General features: G+C 44.4%; 1 protein-coding gene across 5 annotated transcripts in view; it reads left to right on the top strand.

The window, feature by feature from the left end:
- KCNAB1 (potassium voltage-gated channel subfamily A member regulatory beta subunit 1) overlaps positions 1 to 23215 on the top strand; it is a 385822-nt gene that overhangs the window by 283519 nt on the left and 79088 nt on the right. For all 5 annotated transcript variants that reach the window (XM_003794131.3, XM_003794133.3, XM_003794130.3 and 2 more), the window contains exon 3: positions 19139 to 19176. In XM_003794131.3, coding sequence (XP_003794179.1) covers positions 19139 to 19176 — 38 coding nt within the window. The remainder of the gene's footprint in view (positions 1 to 19138; positions 19177 to 23215) is intronic.

Consider the following 23215-nt stretch of genomic DNA (forward strand, 5'->3'; position numbering starts at 1 on the left):
TATCATGCTCGTGGATTGGTAGAAGCAACATTGTTAAAACGTCCATATGACCCACAGTAATTTATGTAATTAAATTAACTGTAATCCCCTGGCCCCCGTCAAATCCCAATGTTGTTTTTCACAGATCTAGAAAAAATAATCCTATGCTTTGATTGGAACCAGGAAAGAGTCCAAATAGCTGAAGCAACCTGAAGCAAAAGAAACAAATCCAGAGACATCACGTTACCAGATTTTAAACTATACTACATGGCTATAGTAACCAAAACAGCATGGTATTGGCACAAAAATAGAAACATGGAACCCAGGAACAGAACAGATAACCCAGATTTAACACCACCCATGTTTTGCCAACTGATCTTTGACAAAGCAGACAATAATGTGTGCTGGGAAAAAGAATTCCTACTCAATAAATGGTTCTGGGAAAATTGGATAGCCACATGCAGAAGATTGAAACCAGATCCATATCTCTTACCACTCACAGAAATCAATTCAATGTGGAGAACAGACTTAAATATAAGGCATAAAACCATAAGGACTCTGGAAGAAAATTTTGGAAAAACTCTTCTAGATAATGGCCTAGACAAAGAATTTATAAAGAAGATCCCAGTGGTGATCACAGCAACAACAAAAATAAACAAATGGGACTTGATCAAATAAAAAAGCTTCTGCACAGCCAAGGAAACAGTCAACAGAGCAAATAGACAACCTACAAAGTGGGAGAAAATACATTTGATAAGGGGCTAAAAACTAGAATCTACAAAGAACTCAAGCAAGTTGGCAAGAAAAAGTCAGACAATCCTATTAAAAAGTAGACATAAGATATGAACAGAAGCTTTTGAAAAGAAGATGGGCGCATGGCCGATAAACACATGAGAAATTCTCAACATCACTAAGCATCAGGGAAATGCAAATCAAAACCATGAGCTACCAGCTAACCCCTGTGAGAATGGCTTTTACCAGAAAGTTCCAACACTAAATAGATGCTGGGGTGAATGCAGAGAGAAGGAATCTTTATATACTGTTGGTGGGACTGCAAACTGGTACAACCTCTGTGGAAAATAGTATGGAGAGTGCTCAAAGAACTGAAAGTAGGACCAACTATTTGATCCAGCAGTCCTGATACAGGTTATTTACCCAAAGGAAAAGAAGTCATTTTATCAAAAAGACATGCTCAAATGTTTACTGCAGCACAATTCACAACCACAGAGAGGTGGGATCAACCAACTGCCCATCAGTTCATAAGTGGATTAACAGAATGTGTGTATATTCACACAGCCATGAAAAGGATGATTTAATCCCTTTTGCAACAATTTGGATTAAACTGGAGACCATTATCCTGAGTGAAAGTATCTATAGAATGGAAAAACAAACACTGTATACACTCATTATTAAACTGGAACTAATCAACCAGCACTCATGTGCACAGATTCAAGTAAAACTCAACAGGAATTAGACAGGTGCGAGAGGAGAGGAGAGAGGAGGGGAGGGGAGAGGAGAGGAGAGGGAAGGTGAGGAGAGGAGAGGTCATACCTAATGGATACAATGTACACAATCTGGGTGATGGGCAGGCACATTTATAATACCTCTCAAGCATTACAAAAGTGGCTCATGCCTGTAATCCCAGTACTCTGGGAGGCCGAGGTGGGTGGATTGCCTGATTTCAGGGTTTTGAGACCAGAGTGAGACCAGAGCTAGAGTGACATGCCATCTCTAAAAATAGCTGGGCATTGTGGCAGGCACCTGTAATCCCAGCTACTTGGAGGTTGAGACGAGAGAGAATCGCTTGAGCCCAAGAGTTTGATGTTGCTGTGAGCTGTGATGCCATCGCACTCTACCAAGGTCAACAAAGTGAGATTCTGTCTCCTCCAAAAAAGTGATCCACATAACCCTAACATTTGCACCCTGGTAATATTCTGAAATTTTAAGAAGTAAAAATGATTTTTAAAAAGCTCAATATCAGAGTGGAGATGTGAGATTAAGAAGGGAAGGCAACCATTAAAGCGTGTATAATCAAGTGAGGGCCTGTGTGGGCGACTAGAGCTGAAGGTCCCTGGGGCCTCTGGAGCCAGTGCAGAATGCACCCCCACCTGAGAAGGAGGAGGTGGGCTGTTCCATGTCAGAAGTGGTCCTCAGGCAGCTGGAGTCCAAGGGGAAGTGGGCAGGGCACCGATGGTGTCTGTTAGGGTGGGTGAGGAGATACAGTAGCAAGAAGTCAAGGAGGCACTGTTCTCCGCTAAGGTTAAAGGAAAAGGAGGTAGGACCTGAGGCTGAGAAAAGTGGGGCAGGTTTGAAATGCACACATTGCGGGGAAATGACTGGGCTGGGAAATGGTGGGCTTTACGAGGGAGGAGCAGTCACTGGAGAGAATTCACGTGTCCGTCTCTGCAGCCTGTGATTTTCTCAGGACAGCAGGGTCTGGGTTACAGGTGATGAGAAGCCATACGGCTGGACTCATCCAGATGCGGATTTGTGCCAGACAGGTGCAGTGAAAGGACAGTGAACCAGTGGAGATGAGAGTAGGGCCAGGGAAACTTCTGAATGGTGAGCCTCATCCTCTGGCCAGCCTGTCCTTCCTGGTGAAGAAAGGAAATGAAGACAGGGAATAGATGGAGGAGAAGAAGGGAAGCTTAAGTCAGAGCACGTGGGGAAGATTTGTACAAAATCGGCAAGTGTGAGAGATCATAGTACGTGAGGCCAATGACCAAACCTTTCATGCATGTCTTTGAGATAGGAGTAAGACACACCTCCCCCCAAGTTCTCATGTGTGCTCATGTGTTTCTGATCATGGCAGCTTTGTGGCCTTATGGGATTTCTATCCCATCAACGTTGTCTTCTGTTCCATCCTATAGTCAGGGCCCATCTTACATACATTTTTTTAAATTGAGGTTTATACTTGGGAGTTTGCAACATCCAGAGTCTCCTAACTGCACGTCATTGCTGTGCCAGTGTAACTTTAAGAACAATTGGCATTTTACTCAGTGGGATTAGTGACTGCTAGTGGCCCCTCCAGTTGACCCACTGGAGCCATGTGAAGGGGACAGTGGATTCTCCACTGCCTCTGCTAAGAGAGAGCAGTGGTGATATGGAAAATTAAAGTGCACTTCTGTTTGTCTTTGGAATGCATTTTGAATTTCTAGTTGAACAAGTGTGCCACAGACAGGAAAACGTGTTAGTGGAAGATCAAGAGCCGTCCTGAGTTAAAAAGATACATAGGAACAATGTAATGATCTAGTGGCCCATCTCCAAGGAGGTTTCAGTTAAGCTTTTAGATCGGCGTGATGAATTAATCATTCTACACGGCACTCTGGGAGAAATCCCGCCCTGACCCCATCAAACAGATACATCTCATTTGTGCCCTATTCTGGCAGGATTGGTGGCCCTTGTAATCGTGTCCCAGAAAACAAGAACGCTGATGCTCTTTCTCATCCCACCTTTTTGTACTTCCACTAAGCTATTTTTGCTGTAGTCATTTACTGCCACTGGGAACTTGCAGAAGGTTAATAGTACTAATACAATGAAGGTCAAATCACCAAAGGGAGAACCCTGAAGGAATATTCTGCAGCCCTTCATTTGTTGGGGCTAATGACCCTGTGAGAGGCATTACACGCTCCACCTTGGGGTCAAGGCCACCTTCAGCCCTGCCTGCTGCAGAGTTCTCCCTCTCTGAGCCGTCTTACTGCCTTTCTCCCCAGCACTCCAAGGCTTCTTGCTGTACTGGGTCCATTTCTATGACATCCCAACCCACTGCTTAGAACAGTTGTCAACTCTGGTGCCATTACAGTCATACGGGGAAAGTTTCTTAAATACCAGAGCCTGGACCTTTCCTCAGACCAACTAACCTGGAATCTCTGGAATGAGGCTGACCCATCAGATGGGTCCTGCCAACTGGGCCACAGTTGGGGATGCCTGGCCTGGTCAAGGAGCTCCACACTCTGGCTTCCTGTGGAGTTGAAGAGGCAGCCTGGCTCGCCTCTTCAGCTATACGGGAAGCCAGAGTTACTTGTTCATCATATGGCTGAGGCAACCCTGAGAGTTTTGAGTACCTGAGAGCATTTCCCTGCCCGGAAAGCAGGCAGGATGCCACTTCTGGTGACCAACACAAGAGGCAAATGGTGGGGGAGGTGTCTGTTTTTCATGTGGCTTTTTGCATCTCCAATTGAAATTCAGAATTTTGTAGCATTTTTGAATGTTTTAGTCTGTTCAGTGCTCTCCATGTGCACCTTCCAAATAATCCATAATAAATACTAAATTTTCCTGAGCTGTGTCAAGATGGATATACTATTGGACTTTGGCTTTCACTGAAAAAGTCATTTATCTTCTTATAGAACTTCTGTAGCTGATGGCTTGGTGCCTGTAACTCAAGTGACTAAGGCGCCAGCCACATACACCAGAGCTGGCAGGTTCAAATCCAGCCTGGGCCACCAAACAACAATAGCTGGGCATTGTGGGGGGCACCTGTAGTCCCAGCTGCTTGGGAAGCTGAGGCAAGAGGATCACTTAAGCCCAAGAGTTTGAGGTTGCTGTGAGCTGTGACGCCACAGCACTGTACCTAGGGTGACAGCTTGAGACTCTGTCTCAAAAAAAAAAAAAGAACTTCTGCTGCTTCAAATATTGTCTTTTGGGAGATAAGGAAAGTGGCATATAGTGAGCACCTGTTGTATGCTTAGCCGCTAAGGCGCCAGCCACGTACACCAGAGTTGGGGGGTTGGAATCCAGCCCAGGCCCGCCAAACAACAGTGTACCAGAGACTGGCATACACTGCTGAGGTCATTAAGATGTCCTGGACTGACGTCCTGGTCCAGTCACCTACCAGAAAATAAACTCCCTACCAGAGTGGTGATGAGTTTAGTGTGATGGAATGCCCACTAAGTGTGCCTGGCACAATAGAAGTCTCAAGAAAGTGTGAGTTGGCATCATCATCTCACTTAGTTCTCACACAGTGCTGTGTGGGGGTGTCATTTTAGGGGTGCACAAAGTCTCAGAGGTGAACAGTTATTCATGGGCACACTCAATCCCAGGTATGTCTGCAAAAAATGGAAAAACCTACCACTCTTCAAGGCTGTTGTGAAATAAAATAAATAATTTCAGAATGTTGCCTAGGGCCTGGCAGGTAGTGACCTGCAAGACTGAATTCTGTTCTGGTGTTGGAGAGGCAGCGGTGAACAAGACAGATGAAACCCCTGCCCTTGTGCCCTTGTGCAGGGAGCCCTGAGATCTCCGCGGGACCTTCTGGAGCCATCATACCGTGTCCACACTGGATCTTTGATGGCACATTATTCACCACAGCTGTGTATTCCTTCCTCGTTAGCAGAAAGTTCTGCTCCGTCAGTGTGAGCAGTTCTGGGGTTCCTGGGCAGTCACAAAATGATCAAAGATGGAGTGTCACCAGACTGGTATCTTTGGTCCCCTGCAGTTCCCTCTGGGAACATCCTCTGGTTTTCCACAGCCAGGACCCCTCGTACCAGAAGGGAGAGCAACTGAAGCCATCGCTGCTTTAAGATGGCAAATGCAGATGTCATTCCACCAGGGTGACTCTCTCCAGCATGCCAGCCTCCTAGTCTCTGAGATGTTCTTCCATTGTGTACTCGGGTGTGGTGGCTGCTAATTATAGATCACTAACCCACTTAAAGCCCGTGGATGGACTCTTTCAGATTAACTCATTTCCAAGCAATGAACTAGGTATATTTTTTTAAAAAAATCAGCAGGCAATAAACAAATCCATTAAACATTACATCACCACTGATCATTTCTCTGTACTGTTCTTGAATTTATTCATTCATAGAACTCTTCATAAGCCCCTCTCCTATGCCAGGTCTTATATAGTCTCTAAGGAAACAGAGCTCATTCTGAGATATTAGTTGTGTTGAAAATAGCTCAAGAGGTCCTGCCTTCTGTGTTTGAGAACAATCCAAAATACTGTTGAGATTAAAATATAACATTGGTATGCTTTGATGTCTCTGATTGCCTAAATGTCAGGGTAACTTTTCATGCAGTTTGTTAGGAATTTTCTCTCCATCCCTGTACAATCAGGACTATGTGATTATAATGCCATCACCTCCAGGTCAAAGCCTGTCTGGAAGGCCCAGCATTTGGACAATGAAAGCTTGTCTCCAGACAAGGCTGCAAGAAGCTGGCGTCTCTTTTCCCATAATTAATTTTTTAGCATAGTGTATCATTTCAAAGGAGAATGATTCTGTGTAGAGTATGGAATCTCCTAAGATGAAAGATACACCAACATAGTTTTCTGATTTAGGAATGCTCCATTTTCTTCTTTGACATGTTATATCTCTGCATGTAATTACTAAAATGGGAAGGTCTCTGTCCCTTAGTTAGAAATAGCCCAAGTGTCAGTGCATGAAAAGAAAGTCTATGTATAGTTCTGTGGATGTTGCTAAAGTATCCTATCCACTTGCTACTGCCATAAATTTTCTATTAGGGAAAGGACATTATTCATTTGTGTAATGCTGAAATTTTTACAGTTGGTATCCATCAGGCAAAGACGAAATAAACTAATCCTTATGTGTAAATCCATAAATCGCGGGGATATGTGGGATCTGGGTTAATGTGAGCATAATATGGTTGGGGACATTTTCTAATAATCAGGTTTTTGCTAAATTATCCCTGACATAGTTCCTCACTTATCTTTTTTCACTTTGTTCCCCAAGCTAGAGAGCAGGCCATCGTGATAGCTCATTGCAACCTCAAACTCCTGGGCTCAAGAAATCCTCCTGCCTCAGCCTCCCAAGTAGCTGGGAGTACAGACCCGTACCACCACACCCAGCTAATTTTTTTTTTTCCATTTTTAGCAGAGATGGGGTCTTGACTTTTTTCAGGCTGTTCTCAAATTCCTAAGCTCAAGGGATCCTCCTCCCTTGTCCTCCCAGAGTGCTAGGATTACAGGCATGAGCCACCATGCCCACCCTAGTCCCTCAGTTTTAATTTTTCTATATTTTAAAAACTTCTTAACACAAATCACTTTGTATTGCTACTTTGAGTTTTTATTAATATTTTTAATACTTAAGTGTCATGAAGTTCCAAGCCCGAGAGGGAGAATTTGAAGGAATTGTTTCAAGATACTTTTCATTCTCTTTGACGATATCCTTATCTTATTGTAAGTTTCTTTACTTTGCCATGGAATTAAAATTTCTTTCCTATCAGGTCCTGATAGCCCTGTAAATACAGCCTTGTTTTCTTATGTACAGATACACCAGAGTGATCCAAAATTATTACTGTCTGGGGGAAAACAACTTACTGAACCATCATCAAAACATATCCCTGCACAAAGAAAAAGATTTGACGTTAATTTTTGTAGATAAAAGATGGTATAAAGGAGGCCACATTCACTTTCAAACTTCTTGGCAGTAGTGTTTGTTTTGCATGTTCTTATTCATAATAACTTATTGTGGAAAAGCAAAAGATAAACACAAAAAAATGTAAAATATATATTTGGGTACATTCTACTTTCCAGGCGCTATGGTAAGCGTTAACAGGAAAAAGGGGATTTTCAACCTTAATAATAGATCTCATTTTAGAAAAAGATATTAAAAATATTTTGATTTTTTTTAAGAATTAAAAATTACCATTTACTGCTGTGTCCCAGGGCATCTAATTTGATTCTAATGCTGTGTTAGTTTACCTGCATTAATTGTTCTATACATTTATTACAGGCGTTCTTCAAAGAACAAAATGAGTAAGTCTCATTAATGACGAATGCTGGTTTTGAAGGCCCTAAAAACTTTGTTGTAAGAAATAAGTTGCAATAAGTAAATGTCAGTACAGGAAAAGGTGAGGAATTTTAACCAAAAAATCTTCAGGCAAAATGTTAAGAAAATATAGATTCCACACAGTGGCTTATTCCTGTAATCCCAGCACTTTACAGGTCTAGGTAAGAGGGTCACTTAAGACCAGGAGTTTGAGACCAGCCAGGACAATATAGCAAGAACCTATCTCTACAAAAAATATATGTATATATATTTTTAATTAACCGAGTGTGGTACCGCACCTGTAGTCCCAGCAAACTTGGCAGGCTGAGGCAGGAGAATCACTTGAGCCCCGGTATTTGAGGCTGCAGTGAGCTGTGATCATGCCACTGCATTAGGACAGGGTGCCAGAGCAAGACCCTCTCTCTTTTAAAGAAAAAGAAGCTGAAGAAGAAGAAAATAAAAACAGTGCCTCTTGTTCTTATTCAGGAAGTAGGAAGAACCGTGATTTGTGGAAACCCTTTTTTATGAATGAATTTCCCTGTAGCAAAGGCATTTTAAAAAATAACATTTGCTTCTGAGTATAAAGATAATATTTATTTCAGTAGTGTGTGCAAAAAAAACTAAACACAGGGGAAGAAAAATGTATCTAAGGCCTTTTTGGCTTTAATTGATTCTACATTTTCCTAACAGGCTATAGGCACAGAATCAATTCAGGAGTCACGCCTAATTAAGAATGTTTGAGGAGATTAAGCTGTGAATTTAAAGATTTAAGTTACTCTATATCACTAATTCTAACATCCAGGTGCAGAGCGTGGGCCATCGTTTCTGGGAGATTTAACAGACTGAGATTTCATTTCTAGGTTTTGCCCCCAGTCTCTGGAGAGGGATGGCAACCCCTGCAACCTGCTTCATAGCAGAAAACTGCCTCTTCCACACTTCGTGTCCCCCCCACTCACCCTGTTTCCAGGGCTGTTCCCTTGCCTTTAACCTGTACAGACTAATGGAGAAAAAGGACAAAATGGTTCCAAGCAATGGGCCCTGAAATAAATCTTAGAATGGAACTACCAGTATCCCTCTGACACTTAAATACATAAATCTTTAAATTTAAGAAAGAGAGAACATATCAAATATTTGTACATTCCCTATCAGGATCATGAATAACCTTTTTCAATCCCAACCCTTTACCAGCCAAATCCTCACCTCTACACACAGGTATTGGAAGAAGATTATGCTTCAACCATCTTCTTCCACAGGTCTTTCTGGCAGGCCCAGCCAGCCAGCCCAGCCCCAGCCTTTGCTAATGGCAGACTCCACTCCCCTCTGCCGCTGCCCCCTCCTCTGGGGACAGCATGCCCCAGGAGACATTCAATGACCAGCACATCTCACTGTGACCCAGCTCTCTGCCCTGACTACAGAGCTCCCAAGGGTTTGAGGCCTTAAAGTCAAAAGAGACTCCGTGTTCCAGAGTCAATCCTGAGCTAAATCCTGATCTCAAGTGGAGCTGAGAGCGGGACGGCGGCCCAGAGGAGAGGGGCAGGTGTACAGCATCCTTCATCCCGCCAGAGAGGCAGTTTGGGGGCAGAAATAGGTGCGAAGCTTGTCATAAGGAAGGCATTTGGCAGCGAAAAGAACCTGGGCAGATTCATATAGCAGGATGCTGTTGCATGAGCAGAAAGGCTCTGCCAAGCGTGGGACATTACAAAAGTTTTGAGATGTACAAAAATCAAGAAACATAAAATCCGCAGGGATGGAAACCAGTGCAGCCCTCCCGACATCGGTAAGCGGGCAAGTTGAAACTGACATGGGTGAATCGGAAAGGACGCTCGCGACTGGGTTTCTTGGAAATGAAAACATAGACCATAACACAGTCTGTCTCAAAACTTTCATAGTGACCTATGTACCGTTTGGCTGGAGCAGAGCATGAGAGTGGGTTGGGGGGAGGCGATGAAGTGTCAGCACCAGAAATCAGTGTGGTACTGTGGAGAGACCATGGCTTTGGGGAGCCGACCCTTAGATAGTTAGTCCTTAAAAAGAAAAAAAAAATGCACGTATATGTATGTGTGTGTACATTATCCTTCACTGCAAGTGGGAACACTGCTTGCACCCCTCCGCCTGAGAGGCCTACCTTTATTCCACGGGGGCTTTACTGCTTTTTGCCTAGTTTTAGTGCTGTTTCAAGCGCTTGCATAAAGCACAGGTGTGAGAGCACCTCATCCCCGGCCCCACCCTCTAAGAGCCCCAGTGGTGTTATTGGTTCTTACAAAAAAAGGTAATGAAAGTAAAAAAGCAAAGGCTAAGTTGTCATCGCATTTGTTAACTCTGGCCAGATGCTCATTAGCAACACACTAGAAGCCAAAAACTGAAAGACCAGCCTGCAGCTTGGATCCAAAAATAAGGGCCCCGCTCTGTGGAAAACACTGACAGATGCAGCCAGAACAAGGAGGAGCGCTTTGCCTGCGTCATTCGGAAAAGAGCTCGTCTGGGCGCCCGACGCAGATCTGCGCCAGCTTCTCTCCAGGAGCCACAGAAGGGATCCTCCAGTATTGCTGTGCCTCCAAATCACCTGGGATGTTTGTTAAACCTGCGGAAGTCCCCGGTGCAGCTCAGAGTTGCAGAATCAGAATCTCGGAGTGCGGATCTCAGGGGACGCCGATGCAGCCTGAAGACTAAGCCCACTGATCTGAGGCTGGGATGTAAAGCTGTGATAGAGGCTGTTAAGCCCTAGCCAAATTTCACAGAATCCTCCTCAAAAGCCTGTGAGCCGGTTATCATTATTACCACCCACCCCACCCTGCCAGGGAGCGGTGGAGTCAGAACCCCAGCCCAGGCCTGTCTGACGCCCCTGCCTGCTCAGCCCCTCACCCTCAGGCTCCCCAGCTGAAAGGTGTCTATTCTGTAACCTTCGACTGGTAGCAGGTGCCAAGGGCGAGAAGCCAGTTCTCACATCCCAGCCCCATCCTCCCCTCAGGCCAGATTGACTCTCTCCACACCATCCCGTGCTAAGAGGGCAGGGGTCGGAGTGGGGGGAGCGTGGCTGCTGGATTTCAATCCTCCCAGCTTTGACCGTGCCATTTACCAGTTATTTGAACTTCGGGCGAGTCATGTAGCCTCTGGAAAATGGGGGTAGCAGCACCTGAGTAAAAGAGTAAGAAAGGTGAGTCAGAGTGTAAAGAAATGGATAAGATACTATTAGTATGACAAGAGCCCAGGTCTGTGGTTCTCAACTCTGGTGGCAATTAGAATTATTTGAGGATATCTTTAAAAAATACTGGTGGTAAGTTTCCATGTCAGGGACTCTGATTTAATTGGCCTAGTGAGGGCCAGGTCAGCCCGTCTAGGATAAAACCTCTAGTTGAAGATAGTGAAAGAAACAACCAACATTCTGCCAATGCTCTTGGGTTCGAGATGCTTTCTTATCAAGGCCAGGAATCCCTGTGTTTTAAAAATGTTTATTTACTAATTGAACAATGATTAAGAACCTACTGTATACCAGACTCCACTTCAATGGCCAGAATTTAGAATTTAAATTAAATTTGGTTCCTCCCCCCAAGACAGTTGCAGTCTGATGTGGGTATCATTGGTAAAAATAAACTAATGTGGTCACAAAACAAAGTGGTCAGCATGGTATCAGCATTCAGTTCAGAGTGGTACCGTGTTTCCCCGAAAATAAGACACTGTCTTATATTTATTTTTTCTCAAGAAGACATACCAGGGCTTATTTTCAGGGGATGTCTTATTTTTATTAAGTATAATACAACAATCTACAATTATTCAAGTTAAGTCATCTTCTTCTGGAACCTGACAGGGGGAGCTGACCTTGTTGGTGGGGCTGGTGCTAGTGATGCGTGAACTCCTTTCCCCTAGCTGTTGGCAGGTGTGCAATACGATACTGGCGACTGCGGTGCACACCCTTGCAAGTGAGAATGGCTGGGAGAAAGGAGCTGTGGCAGATAAAAGGTATTCCGGTCTTCCTTACCGTTCAGCGTATCTGCATAGCCATGCCCGTCACTAGGTCTTATTATTGGGGTAGGGCTTGTATTTAACAAATGCATAGAAGTCCTGCTAGGGCTTCTTTTGGGTGTAGGTCTTATTTTCAGGGAAACATGGTAGGAGAAGAGTACATGGAACAGCTTCCTCTCCCTTCAAAGTCCAGCCACAGAATCATGAAATTATGGACAGGAAGGAGGCTTCAGTTTCCTAGTTTTGTGCATAAGGAACAGGAAATCAAGAGGTTGGAAGTTTCTGGGGGTCACAAAGTTATTGGAAAAGAGACCTAAAATATTCTAATGATGTAGCAAGCTATACTTTGACTCAACAGAGGAAGCTCTAAGGAGCTATCATTTAGCACACTGGCCTCTGAAGCTGAAGTTGTGGGTCTGCAGAACAAGTAGGACTTGGACATGAAGGTACTGAACAGGGTTCCACTCTCAGTGGAAGGCTCAGCCTACAGCTCAGAGGACAAAGTGCTCACCATGCTGTTCCCTTGAGCTCTGGGGACTCAGGTTGTGGCTGGCCACTCAGGGCTCCCTCCTCCAATCAGCTCTCACTCAGGGCCTGCACTCTGCTTCTTGCTGGATATGCAATTTAGGGGGACTCTCCCACCTTTGGCTCAGTCTCCTCTAGGCTAACTCTATTGAATAAGACACTGAGCATATGAATTTTGCCAAGGGCGCTGTCTAATTTCAGTGATACCCAGTGCTTGAATCTTAAATTCTTCAGTGATATAGCTTACTGCTTCTGAACCCCTCCAGATGAAATACCTGTCAATCATGACTACATTTGAGTGCTATGCTATCACAGCTCATAGCAACCCTGACTATATTAACCTATAGTCAACATGTGTGCTGTTTCCAAAACTTAAAATTGTTGAATTGGTATTGAAATGTGTTGAACTGTCTTCCCATTCTTTCTGTGCTATGACCACCTTGGTATTTTCCTTGAAGTTTCACCTTCTCTTTATATCCTATATACCTTTAAACACCAAATCCTATTGCCTATGCTTTAAAATCGACCCCAAAATTCAACCACTCCTCACCATATTCACTACTACCACCTTGGACCAAACCACTGTCATGTGTCCCCTGGATTGTCACAATAGCCCCTAACTGGTGTCCTGTTTCTGTTTCAGCCTCTATGGTCTATCCATAGCAACATAGCAGACAAGGCCAGATTGTGTCACTTCTCTACTCAGAACTCTTCATTGGTCTCTCCAAGGGCCATCTTGGGACTGATAGGACCCCATACAATCTGGCCCTCATGACCTCCGGGCCTCACCTTTTCTCCTCTGGCCACACTGGCCTCCTCATTGTCCTTGCACACCACAAGGCAAACTCTCACCTCACTGCTGCCCCCAACTGGAGCAGTCTCCCTCCAGATAACTGCATGGTGGGCTCCTTCCTATTCTTTAAGTCTTTTCTCAAATTTGCTTTCTTAGTGAACCTTATCTGGCCACCCTACCTGCAAATTTCAACACCTACCCCTGAATATTTTATATACTCTGCCCCTGCTTTATTAAATTGACTCCTTTAACTCCTGTCTATCAGCACTATGTATTTTATAGTTTATTTATAAAAATTAAATTTTTAAATAAATGCCATACATTTAACTTGTGTTCCTTATTATTTTGTTTTTTCCCATAAATATCCTTCATGAAGGATAAGTAGTTACCAGTTTTTCTCACTATCGTAGTCTGATAGCTTAAGTATAATCCTGGAGCATGGTAGACTCAAGTATTTGTTGAATAAAAGAGTAAAGAAGGCTTGGCGCCTGTGGCTTAAGCGGCTACGGCGCCAACCACATACACCTGAGCTGGCGGGTTCGAATCCAGCCTGGAGCTGCCAAACAACAATGACGGCTGCAACCAAAAAATAGCCAGGCGATGTGGTGGGCGCCTATAGTCCCAGCTACGTGGGAGGCAGAGGGAGGAAAATCGCTTGAGTCCAGGAGTTAGAGGTTGCTGTGAGCTGTGATACCACAGCACTCTACCCAGGGTGACAGCTTGAGGCTCTGTCTCAAAAAAAAAAAAAAGAAAGAAAGAAAGAGTAAAGAAGTATACTGTGGCAAAATAAATTTTACTATTGTATTTTATATGTTCCCTTCTCGATATCTATAGTGATATATTCAAGCCAAAGTGCTACTTAGAGAAGAAAATCACCAAATCTGTAAACTTAAAATTATCAAATCCAACTTGTGGGACATTCTAGGAAGTACTTATCTGTGTTCTTAAAAGTGCAAGGTTAAAAAAGACAAGAAAAGACTGAGGAACTGTCAGAATTAGGAAAAGATGGGCGGCACCTGTGGCACAAAGGAGTAGGGTGCCGGTCCCTTATGCTGGAGTTGGAGGGTTCAAACCCAGCCCCAGCTAAAAAAAAAAAGAATTAGGAAAAGATTCAGAAAAAATACAACCAAATGCAGTGTTAGATTCTGCATAAGGGCCTGGAACAGAGAAAAGGATAATGAAATTCAAAAAGGGCCTATGGGACTAGTTCTGCACCAACATTCATTTCCTGGTTTGATATTTGGACTATGATGATGTACGGTGTTAACATTACTACATAGGAATGTCTAAATGTCTCTTCATCTCAAAGTGAGGAGCCTGTTTAAATGATAAGCGTGTTTCTAAAATTGAATAAGCAAGAAGCAGTCACCCTGTTGATCACCAAAAGGTAACTCCCTACCTGGTGGTTGTCTGCATGTATGTGAGTGCGTGTAGGCGGCTTTCTTCATTTTACGTTTCATGGACCACTTTTATGCCACGGTAGGCGAACCCCAAGGGTTTTCTAATTATATATTCCTTGGTGCCTGAAGGAGTTTTATCAGAAGACACAATTGCAGTTCAACAGTTCTCTTTATATTCCCTCCATTTCTAAAATGTTGGAAATAATAAATGTCATTTTGATAAAATTATCTTTCTAAGTAATATCCCACTAATTCGAGATTTACAGTGAAATGGTCGTATGACATCCAAGGACTCAGGAAGGCATGTTCTCATTAGAGGGATAAAAGTGGTTAAGAAAATGGTCACAGAGGGTTTTAGAGAATCACATTAACTAATAAACCACCTTAGCTCTTCTGCAGTCGGGCACAGTAGAGAATAAAAGCCAAGAAACAGAGTCCGCCCATCTAGAAGGCTGGCGCTAAGGCTCTGTCCAGCAGCAAGGGATGTGTCCTGTTTGTAAAAGACAACCCTTCCTCGGGGGTGGTCAGCAGAGCCGCCCTACTCTAGGCTACTCGGCCTTTCCTAGATGGAGATCTTGCAGCCAGGCCTCTGACCCCTCTCCAGGAGGGGACATGACTGGGCAGGTACCCACGGACGGGGAGATGCCCTGGCCGGCCCATTCTTATCCCTCTAATGCCTTCCTGAGACCTTTTTGACCGTTTCTCCCAAACATTTCAATCATTGGGAGACTAGAAGAACTGAAAATTATTGACAAGCCTTATTAATTTTCCTACAAGTGAAAAGAAATGTGTTTGTTTGGCAGAAAATTATCCTAATATTATGAAGGTTAATAATATTTCAAAGGACCATTTAATTCAGTTTAACCAACACTTACCAACTATCTAGTAGGGACCTACTTCTATCCAGGGCTGTAGAAATATAACAATGAATAAAATACAGTTCTAGCCCTCACACAGCTTACTTTCTTATAAAAGATATAAACTCTATGATCAATCAGGTAGAAAACAAATAAGTAGCCAGTGTTGAAAGGGCCGGGCAGTTTGGTACATGTGAACAAGGAAGCTGAATGTAAGAACAACGAACTCCCAGAAATAAAAATGAGCTCTTTATTTTTATTAAATTACGGTCTAGGTAGGTAACTTTATGTAAATATATGTGATTATTCATTCATTTTTTAAAATTGTGAACTCATAGAAAAAGAAAAACATTTAATTATCACCATATTCTTCTTTTATAATTCATGACTTCTTTTGACTTGGAATTAGAAACCTGATTTCTTTTCCTTTGCACCCAGACATCCTTCAGGCCCTGTACTTTTTCACTGTGATGTACAGAAGGCAGCTTTAGATCCTTCAGCCAAGGGTAGTGGGTAGTTGTCTCAGGGTACTTTGGGGATAGAGATGCTCCTGGGCATGCGAGTGACTCCTCCACGCTGTGCGCACTACCCTGCAGGCCCTTCTGCTCCGGCTTCGGTGCCGTATTATGCTCCAGATCGATAACTTCAAATCATGGCTCTTCATTTGTACTGTCGTACATTAATTAAGAAAGGTAAGCTATGTGACGCTAGTTTATTTTCATGAAGTTGGAAGTCAGAGGACTTTTTTAGTATCTGGGTTTTGATGGCATAATATTAAAGAATGAATTTTAGGCTATCACGGTCATTTTTGGAAACTGATCTCAGTGCAGAGCCATGGACCAAATTATTCCTTGGCGAATGAATTTCCCAAAGACTCTATTTTGGCAGGACTGAGAGAAGCAAAGGAGACATTTGTGTAAACACTTGTGAATGCGCAAATATTCCTAAGGCGCACACCGACTGTAGCATCAGCAAGAAGCTCTCAGAACTTTGGGCCAATCTTCTCTGCTAAGTAGAAACAGGACTATTCCCTTGGATGACATAAATGGTTAAAAAATCTCTTCTGCATTGCAGCACAAATAAGCCAGCAAGTTCGTTAAGTAAATGCTGACCTGATTCTGCTCCAAGACATAGAAGAATAGCCAATTTGGGGTATTAATTACTGAATCCACGGCTTGTCCCATTTTTGCTTTTTTTGCCCAAAGCAGTTCCTAAGGAATGAGGAATGGTCTCAGGGATAGTATCCCAACAAAATAGTGCCACCTCTGGACTGTCACTTGACTGGCCCCACATCAGTCCCACCCCCGGGAGCTCTAACCTCAGTAACACAGTGACTGACCAGGGCGGTCTGCATCCAGCGGCCTGCGACCTTTTCATCACATGAGTAAGCCATTGCCCGGTGTTTTGCCTTTCGTGGGCTCCTTGTCCAAAAGCTCTTGGACCTCTTCAAAATTCTCACTGCACCAAAAATCAATAGTTAGCAGCGGGCTGTTCTTTATATCCGTGTTCTCATTTACTGCAGGAGAAAACGCCACCCATCATTTAACTTGGCCTGAAAGCTCTCAGTCATATTTTTAACACCCTGAGCTACAGAGTTGCTGGTTAGACTAACATTTGCAAATGCTTGTTGATGCTCTGGACACGTAATTTCTGTACATTCAAAAGAGACTCTTTTATAAATGTGTTGTCTGTAAAATGGTTTTGACGCCCAGGCAATTTTTTGCACTTAATCAGGGACTGTATTTGACAGCAGCTCACTCCTTTTATTCTTTTTCAGAGACAAACACTGCCGCATCTTCAGTTCCTTAAGTTTCCCGACGCCCATCTTTTCTGTGTGCCAGCCAGGGCTGCTTTCATTACGGTTCCTTAAGATGTAACTTTTCTGTGCAAACATTCTTTGTTTGGAGCTTTCAATCCAAAAAAAAAAAAAAAATTTTACTCCTATGTTTTTCTTTTTTATACTCAATTCTCTTTTTTAGGAGATGCACAGGTTTATTTTTCTATTCATTTTACAGCTAGAAAACAGCAGTAAACATCATAGTATATCCAGCAGCTGCTGTTTGGCTTCAGGGCTGGGAACACAGCGGGAAGATGCAGGGACTTTAACTAATTGGGCAGGACGGATCCTTCCACAGACCATGCTGCTCCCCCGAGGTGGGGAATGTCCAGCTCTTCATTATTAAGAGAAGCTGAAAATCAAAACATTTTAATAAAAATTCCCTAATTTTTTAAATGTTGGTAACTTATTCAAAAATGTATTCAAATAATAAAGTGGGTCAATACCATTCCAGCCAAGATAAACAGGTCCACAAGCTGAGTGCAACTTGGGGGCTGCCAGTTGGCAACTTCTGGGGACGTACCCAGGGTACCAGGGAAAGAATTTATGCCCTACTTTTGTTTTAGTCCCTGAAGACTCAAGGAAAAGGTGCAATTGCACCAACATATTTCTATAGAGCATGACATCTAAATGTTATAATTAGGCCAGGTGCGGTGGCTCACGCCCATAATCCTAGCACTGTGGGAGGCTGAGGCAGATGGATTGCTTGAGCTCAGGAGTTGGAGACCAGCCTGAGCAAGAGTGAGACCCTGAGATCCTGTCTCCACTAAAAGTAGAAAAATTAGCCAGGCGTTGTGGCAGAAGCCTGTAGTCCCAGCTACCTGGGAGGCTTAAGCCCAGTAGTTTGAGGTTGCTGTGAGCTATGAGACCATGGCGCCCTAGTCTGAGGCAACAGAGTGAGACTCTCTTAAAAAAAAGAATAACTAGCTGGGCCTGTGGCAGGTACCTATAGTCCCAGCTACTCCAAGGCTGAGGCAAAAGGGTGACTTGAACCAAGAGTTTGAAGTCCATGTGAGCTGTGACACCACAGCACTCTACCCAGGGCAACAGAGTGAGACTCTGTCTCAAAAAACAAACAAACAAAAAATGCTCCGATTAATTTGGGAATATTCTAATGAGGTAGTGTGGTATGGCAAAAAGGACACCCGTCTTAAGCCAGTCATGTTTGGGGAATCCTGAGTATCTTCCCTAGGAGATGGGTTAATATTTGATTCCTCCCCTGGAAATAAGGATAATAAAAGTATCTTTGCAAGTCTAGTGTCTTATAAGTTTGTCAAAATGATTGGCAATAGAACACAAAAAATTCTTAGCACACTATCTAGTATTGGGAAAGTGTTCCATAAATGGTAGCTATGGCTGTCATTCTAAACTGGGAAATACGTTTCCAGCAGAGTTTCTCCATGTGCCCCCACGACACCACTCTGGCACGGCACGGGTCCACTCCATGTCTGTGTCCCTCTTGCGTCACAAATGCAAGTCTTTGGCAGCTGGTCATTCCTCTCTTCCTTTGCTTTCCCAAATCCACAACCAATAGAGATTTCCATTTTGGAATAGTGGGTCATAGCAGAGAAGGTACATGAGTCTCGTCCCTTGGGTCTTGGAAGTGGGCACTGGAAGGACAGCTGAGAGGGTTCCTTCTGAAGGGTAATACGAATACAAAACACAGCCCCATTGGGGACGCAAAGGCAGGAAGAGCCACCACCCAAGGTCCACCTTCACTTTCCAAACAAGTAGCTTCTTAGCTAAGTGACAGCAAGACCTTGTCCACTGACATTCATCTTCTTATAGCAAAAGAAAAAGCATCTTTTAGAACAGGGCTGCCATTAGCATATATGGTGGCTTCGAATGAAGAAAAGGCACTGCTTCCTCCAGGGAGACACGGACCCTTTCTAGAATACTTAGGGAAGGGGCGCAGGTGCAGCCCACATGTGCCCCTCATCCGAGCATCTTGTAAAGTACCCGTGCAGTCTACTAAGGTGTCCCTGGTAAGAGGCATCTCCTACTATGCATAATATTAGGAAAATGGTTATGAATAATGTGCAAATTTCTTTTTTCTTTTCTAGGAACATGGGTGACATTTGGAGGTCAAATTTCAGATGAGGTAAGTTACTGTTGGCCTCTGTTATGCTGAAAAAAGAAAAGGCAGAGAGGGCTGTACAGTCGGGACCCTGTGGGGGAGCGGGGTGCACAGCACAGGAAATGGTTAAGACTGACTCAAAGGTGATGGTCGACTCTATCTGGCCTCTTCTATTCTTCACATGTGGACTCTTCACAGCCTGTCAGTCTATTATGTGTGCAGGCTGAACAGTGAGAGAATGAATTGTTTGCAATTAACATTAGTCATTTCACGAAAAGATTTCATTGCTGTCATTACACGGCTTTGTTTTATGTATGTATTTAGTTTGAGAGTGACCAACTGATCCCCTTCGGCGCAGGACTTCCTCAGTTTTAGCGCTGATGCCTGCACAACAGAAATTCTCTCAGTCCTGGGCAAACTGGGCATTTGGTCACCAGACTTGGGCAAGTGCATCCAACCTCTCTCAGCCTCAGTTCCTCCTGTGTAAGATGGGACGCAGCTGCTGCCCTTGAAGGTCTGTTGAAAGGATTGACACATCACGCATGTCAGACACGTGTGTTGCCCTCTGTCTAGGAGGGAGCAGACACTCTGTAAACAGCAGTGCTATCACCCATAAAATTCCCTGAGGTCCTTATTTACACATTCAACACAGTGCTTACTGAACTGATATTTTGGCTATTGCCTTTAAGGACCCCCTTGGCGGCATAAGTGAGGGCTACAGGCACTGAGTGCCAAGACCCCCTGAGGACAATGCCCCAGGTCCCTACCTGCCAGGCCACTGAGGACTCAGGGAGAGTGGCTCTGAGTGGACCACGTCCCACTCCGCCTCTATCCAACCTGATTTACTAACATCTATATTTACGAACAGTTGCCAGACAGTAAAATGCAAATACCGTCCACTCAGCAAGATTGTGGTTAAGATTAATGAGGCAATTCCTGTAAAGTGCTTAGCCAGGTGCCAGGCCCAGAACCAGCCTGTTACAAAGGTTCTTCTTGCTTTCATTCTGAAGAAGCCACTTGGAGGAACAGAGGCTGTCCCCACTGCTCCCAAAGTCGCCAGTGCTACTCCGCAGATGTGGGGACGAGTCTGAGCTGAGTATTCTTGTCATCTAAAGGCCTATTCCCAGTGCCAGGCCCAGGTGCCCTTAGAGGGCTTGTCTCATGGGGGTTCCTGCAGATGCACCCTGAGGTGGAGAGTGACATGTGGGACAGTCATCAGATAGCGCCCTCAGGGTCAGCACAGGGCAGGGCAGGGGCAGCCTTGACCAGGCAGAGACCTTGGCCATGAGGCAGTCTCGACAATGACTCAGCAGCCCCCGGGAGCTCTGACCATGACATAGTCCTGCAATGTGTCCCCAGTTGGCACACGGGGACTGGGCCTTAACAGCCCTCGTGCTAACCAGTCATCAGATAGAGGCTGACTGGGAAGCAGGTCTCACCTCGGTGACTCTAGCCAAGTGCAATTTCCCAAAAGATCTGACAGGTAAAGGCCATTTGATGACAGCATTGCCAGCAGCTGGCGGAAAAAGTTCTTCAGTTCTGAAGATGGAGCTGGGTGGCCTTCACAGAGTCTGCCTTGGGTGCTCTGACTTGAGTGTTATTTACATTTTTTGATCTGTAAGGTAGTTAGGGCACCTTTAATTGCAGCTAACAATAAAAAGCAATAAATCCGATTCAAATCCACTTAAGGGAAGGGTATGTGGAGCTGGCACAGAAGCAAAGCCACAGATAGTTTGACAAATGGCCACAGACTTTCAGCCAACACAAAATAGGTGGCAAGTAGGGAGAAAGGATGACAATTAATAATCTACTGTGTCCAGCACGTGTGTAACCTGTAGCTGCCTGGGATGGTGCTGGGAGTGGGGAGAGACAAACGTCTCTTCCTTTCTAGGCAGCGAGTCAAGTGCAAGTGCTCACTTCCCCGAGTCTCGACAGTGTGTGCTGCTGCTGGCAATGAGTCCAGCTCAGCCAGGTCTGAGTGTGCAGAGATGACCTCTGAGATGAATCATTTCAAAATTCCGATACTAAACATTATGCCATAAAGCCATTATGAATGGCTGCAGAGGTGCTCATGATAGATGCAGACCAGACAAATAGCGATTGTACTTCTAGACAGCAGCTGTGGCTCTCCTAATTCCCAGGGAGGTGCCCTCCCCAGGAGGAGATACACAGCCAGACCCAGCCTCACCCAGGCTTCGGTGGCCGGAGCTCAGCTATTTCCACATAGCAAAAATGTGAGCCAATAGCAGTGAGTTCACCTCCACAGATGTACCTGTTTCCACTCTGGCTTCACATAATCTCAACACAGAGCAGTGCAAAGATGGAGTAGCAGGGATGGTCACCCCAAGGTGTGCAGAGTGACGTAACTGTCAGCACCACCTTGGGAGGGGGAGGTCCCTGTCGCTGGGAGAGCTCAACTGTATGTTGAATTACCACTTAGTAGGGGCTTTATTAAAAGGATTCAAACAGCAAATGACCTAACTTTGTAAGGTGCCTCTCAAAGATGATTTGGTTCATCGTAAAACCAAGATAAATGTGACTCACAAATATTAATTTTTGAAAGTAATGATCAGAGGATATTACCCTCTTAGAACACTTAGTTTTCAGGGTGTTATTTACATTTTTTGATCTGTAAGGTAGTTAGGGCACCTTTAATTGCAGCTAACAATAAATCCAACCCAAATCAGCTTAACCAATAAGAGAAAAGTTATTTTTGACTTTTAAACTAAAAGTGGAGAAGTCGAGCAAGTTTCAGGCCTGACTCAGTGATGTCCATTCCTTTCCCAAGGAATCTCCTGGCCCTGTGGCCCTTCTCTGGGTAGTAGGATGGCTGTAAGAATTCTAGGCTGCAATTAGAGCAGTAACTCCAGGGGAAGTGTTTGCATCTAGAAAAATGAGAATAAAAACAAGGAAAATATTCCTGGGCATCTTCGGCAAATCTCTCCCCACACCTCACTAGTCTGAATGTGTCCCATGAGCAGAGCCACTTCCTGTGGGGCCCACCAGGTTGGAGGGAGGTGAGGTCAGGTTGGAGGGAGGTGAGGTCAGGCTGCAGAGGCCTTCTGGCTTGGGGGGTGAGAGGGGTCGGGATGGAGGGTGAGGGGTGGGCAGGAGGAGATTCCCGAACAAAATCATCCCCGTTTTGCTGATAAGTAAACTGAAATACAGAGAGGTCAGGTGATTTGCTTAAGCTTATTTAGCTAGTAAATGTGACACTCTCAAGACCAGAAACCGGTCTGCAGACTTAGTGGGGGATTTTCCCCCCATATTCCACATCCAGGACTTCAAATCCTGTGGTTAGGAACATCGTTTTGCCCAGATCTCCATCCAGAATTCTTCATCTTATCTGAAAATTTTCCTCCAGGCAAGATGTAATTGTAGAGACTTCCACAGGCTAATAGACAACATAAGCAGGATAATCTCTGAAACACAGGATGGCTATAATTCCGAAAACTGCTCGTCTTAACTTCTGATCTCCAGTTAGGATAAATGTCACAATGGTAGCAAATGAAAAGGAGTCATAGCACTTTCGCTGCTGTTGGGCCAAAGGATCGGTGTGGATTCCATCTTGCCGGTTTAACAGTTTTCTTGGCAGCCCAGTTTTCAAAGTGACAGAACAAACCGTTTATCTTGGAAACGCTGATGAAGCAGCTTGGGCCTACCATCAAAAATATAATGGAAAAATCAATTGTCATTATTTGTGAGGTGTGTAGTTTTTCAAACGACTAATATGTCCCCCAGTCAAATGAAAGAACGGCCCCTTTCCACTGTGACTTGCCACTGTCCCTCTCTGACCACCCCTCAAGCTCTCATGCATAACTATCCTCTACTCTTCTGTCACACGTGACACTTGTGGTCAGTACCACAAAGCCAGGAGCCAGGGGCCCTCAGGCTGGGCCCCGAGGAGCAGGTCCTGGCAGGTCAGGGCACTCGCTTCCTCGTGGTGTTGGCTCCGTGGCCACTCTGTGATGGGATTTTGCTGAACTGCAAGTGTCAGGAGTTTTACAACAGTCACAGTTCTGTCTAAGCCTCAGGGGAAAAGTCACAAGCTTTCAGGTCAGGA

This window comes from Otolemur garnettii, unplaced genomic scaffold, assembly GCF_000181295.1.
Source record: "Otolemur garnettii isolate 467f Iridium unplaced genomic scaffold, OtoGar3 scaffold00076, whole genome shotgun sequence".
NCBI classification, from domain to species: Eukaryota; Metazoa; Chordata; class Mammalia; order Primates; family Galagidae; genus Otolemur; species Otolemur garnettii.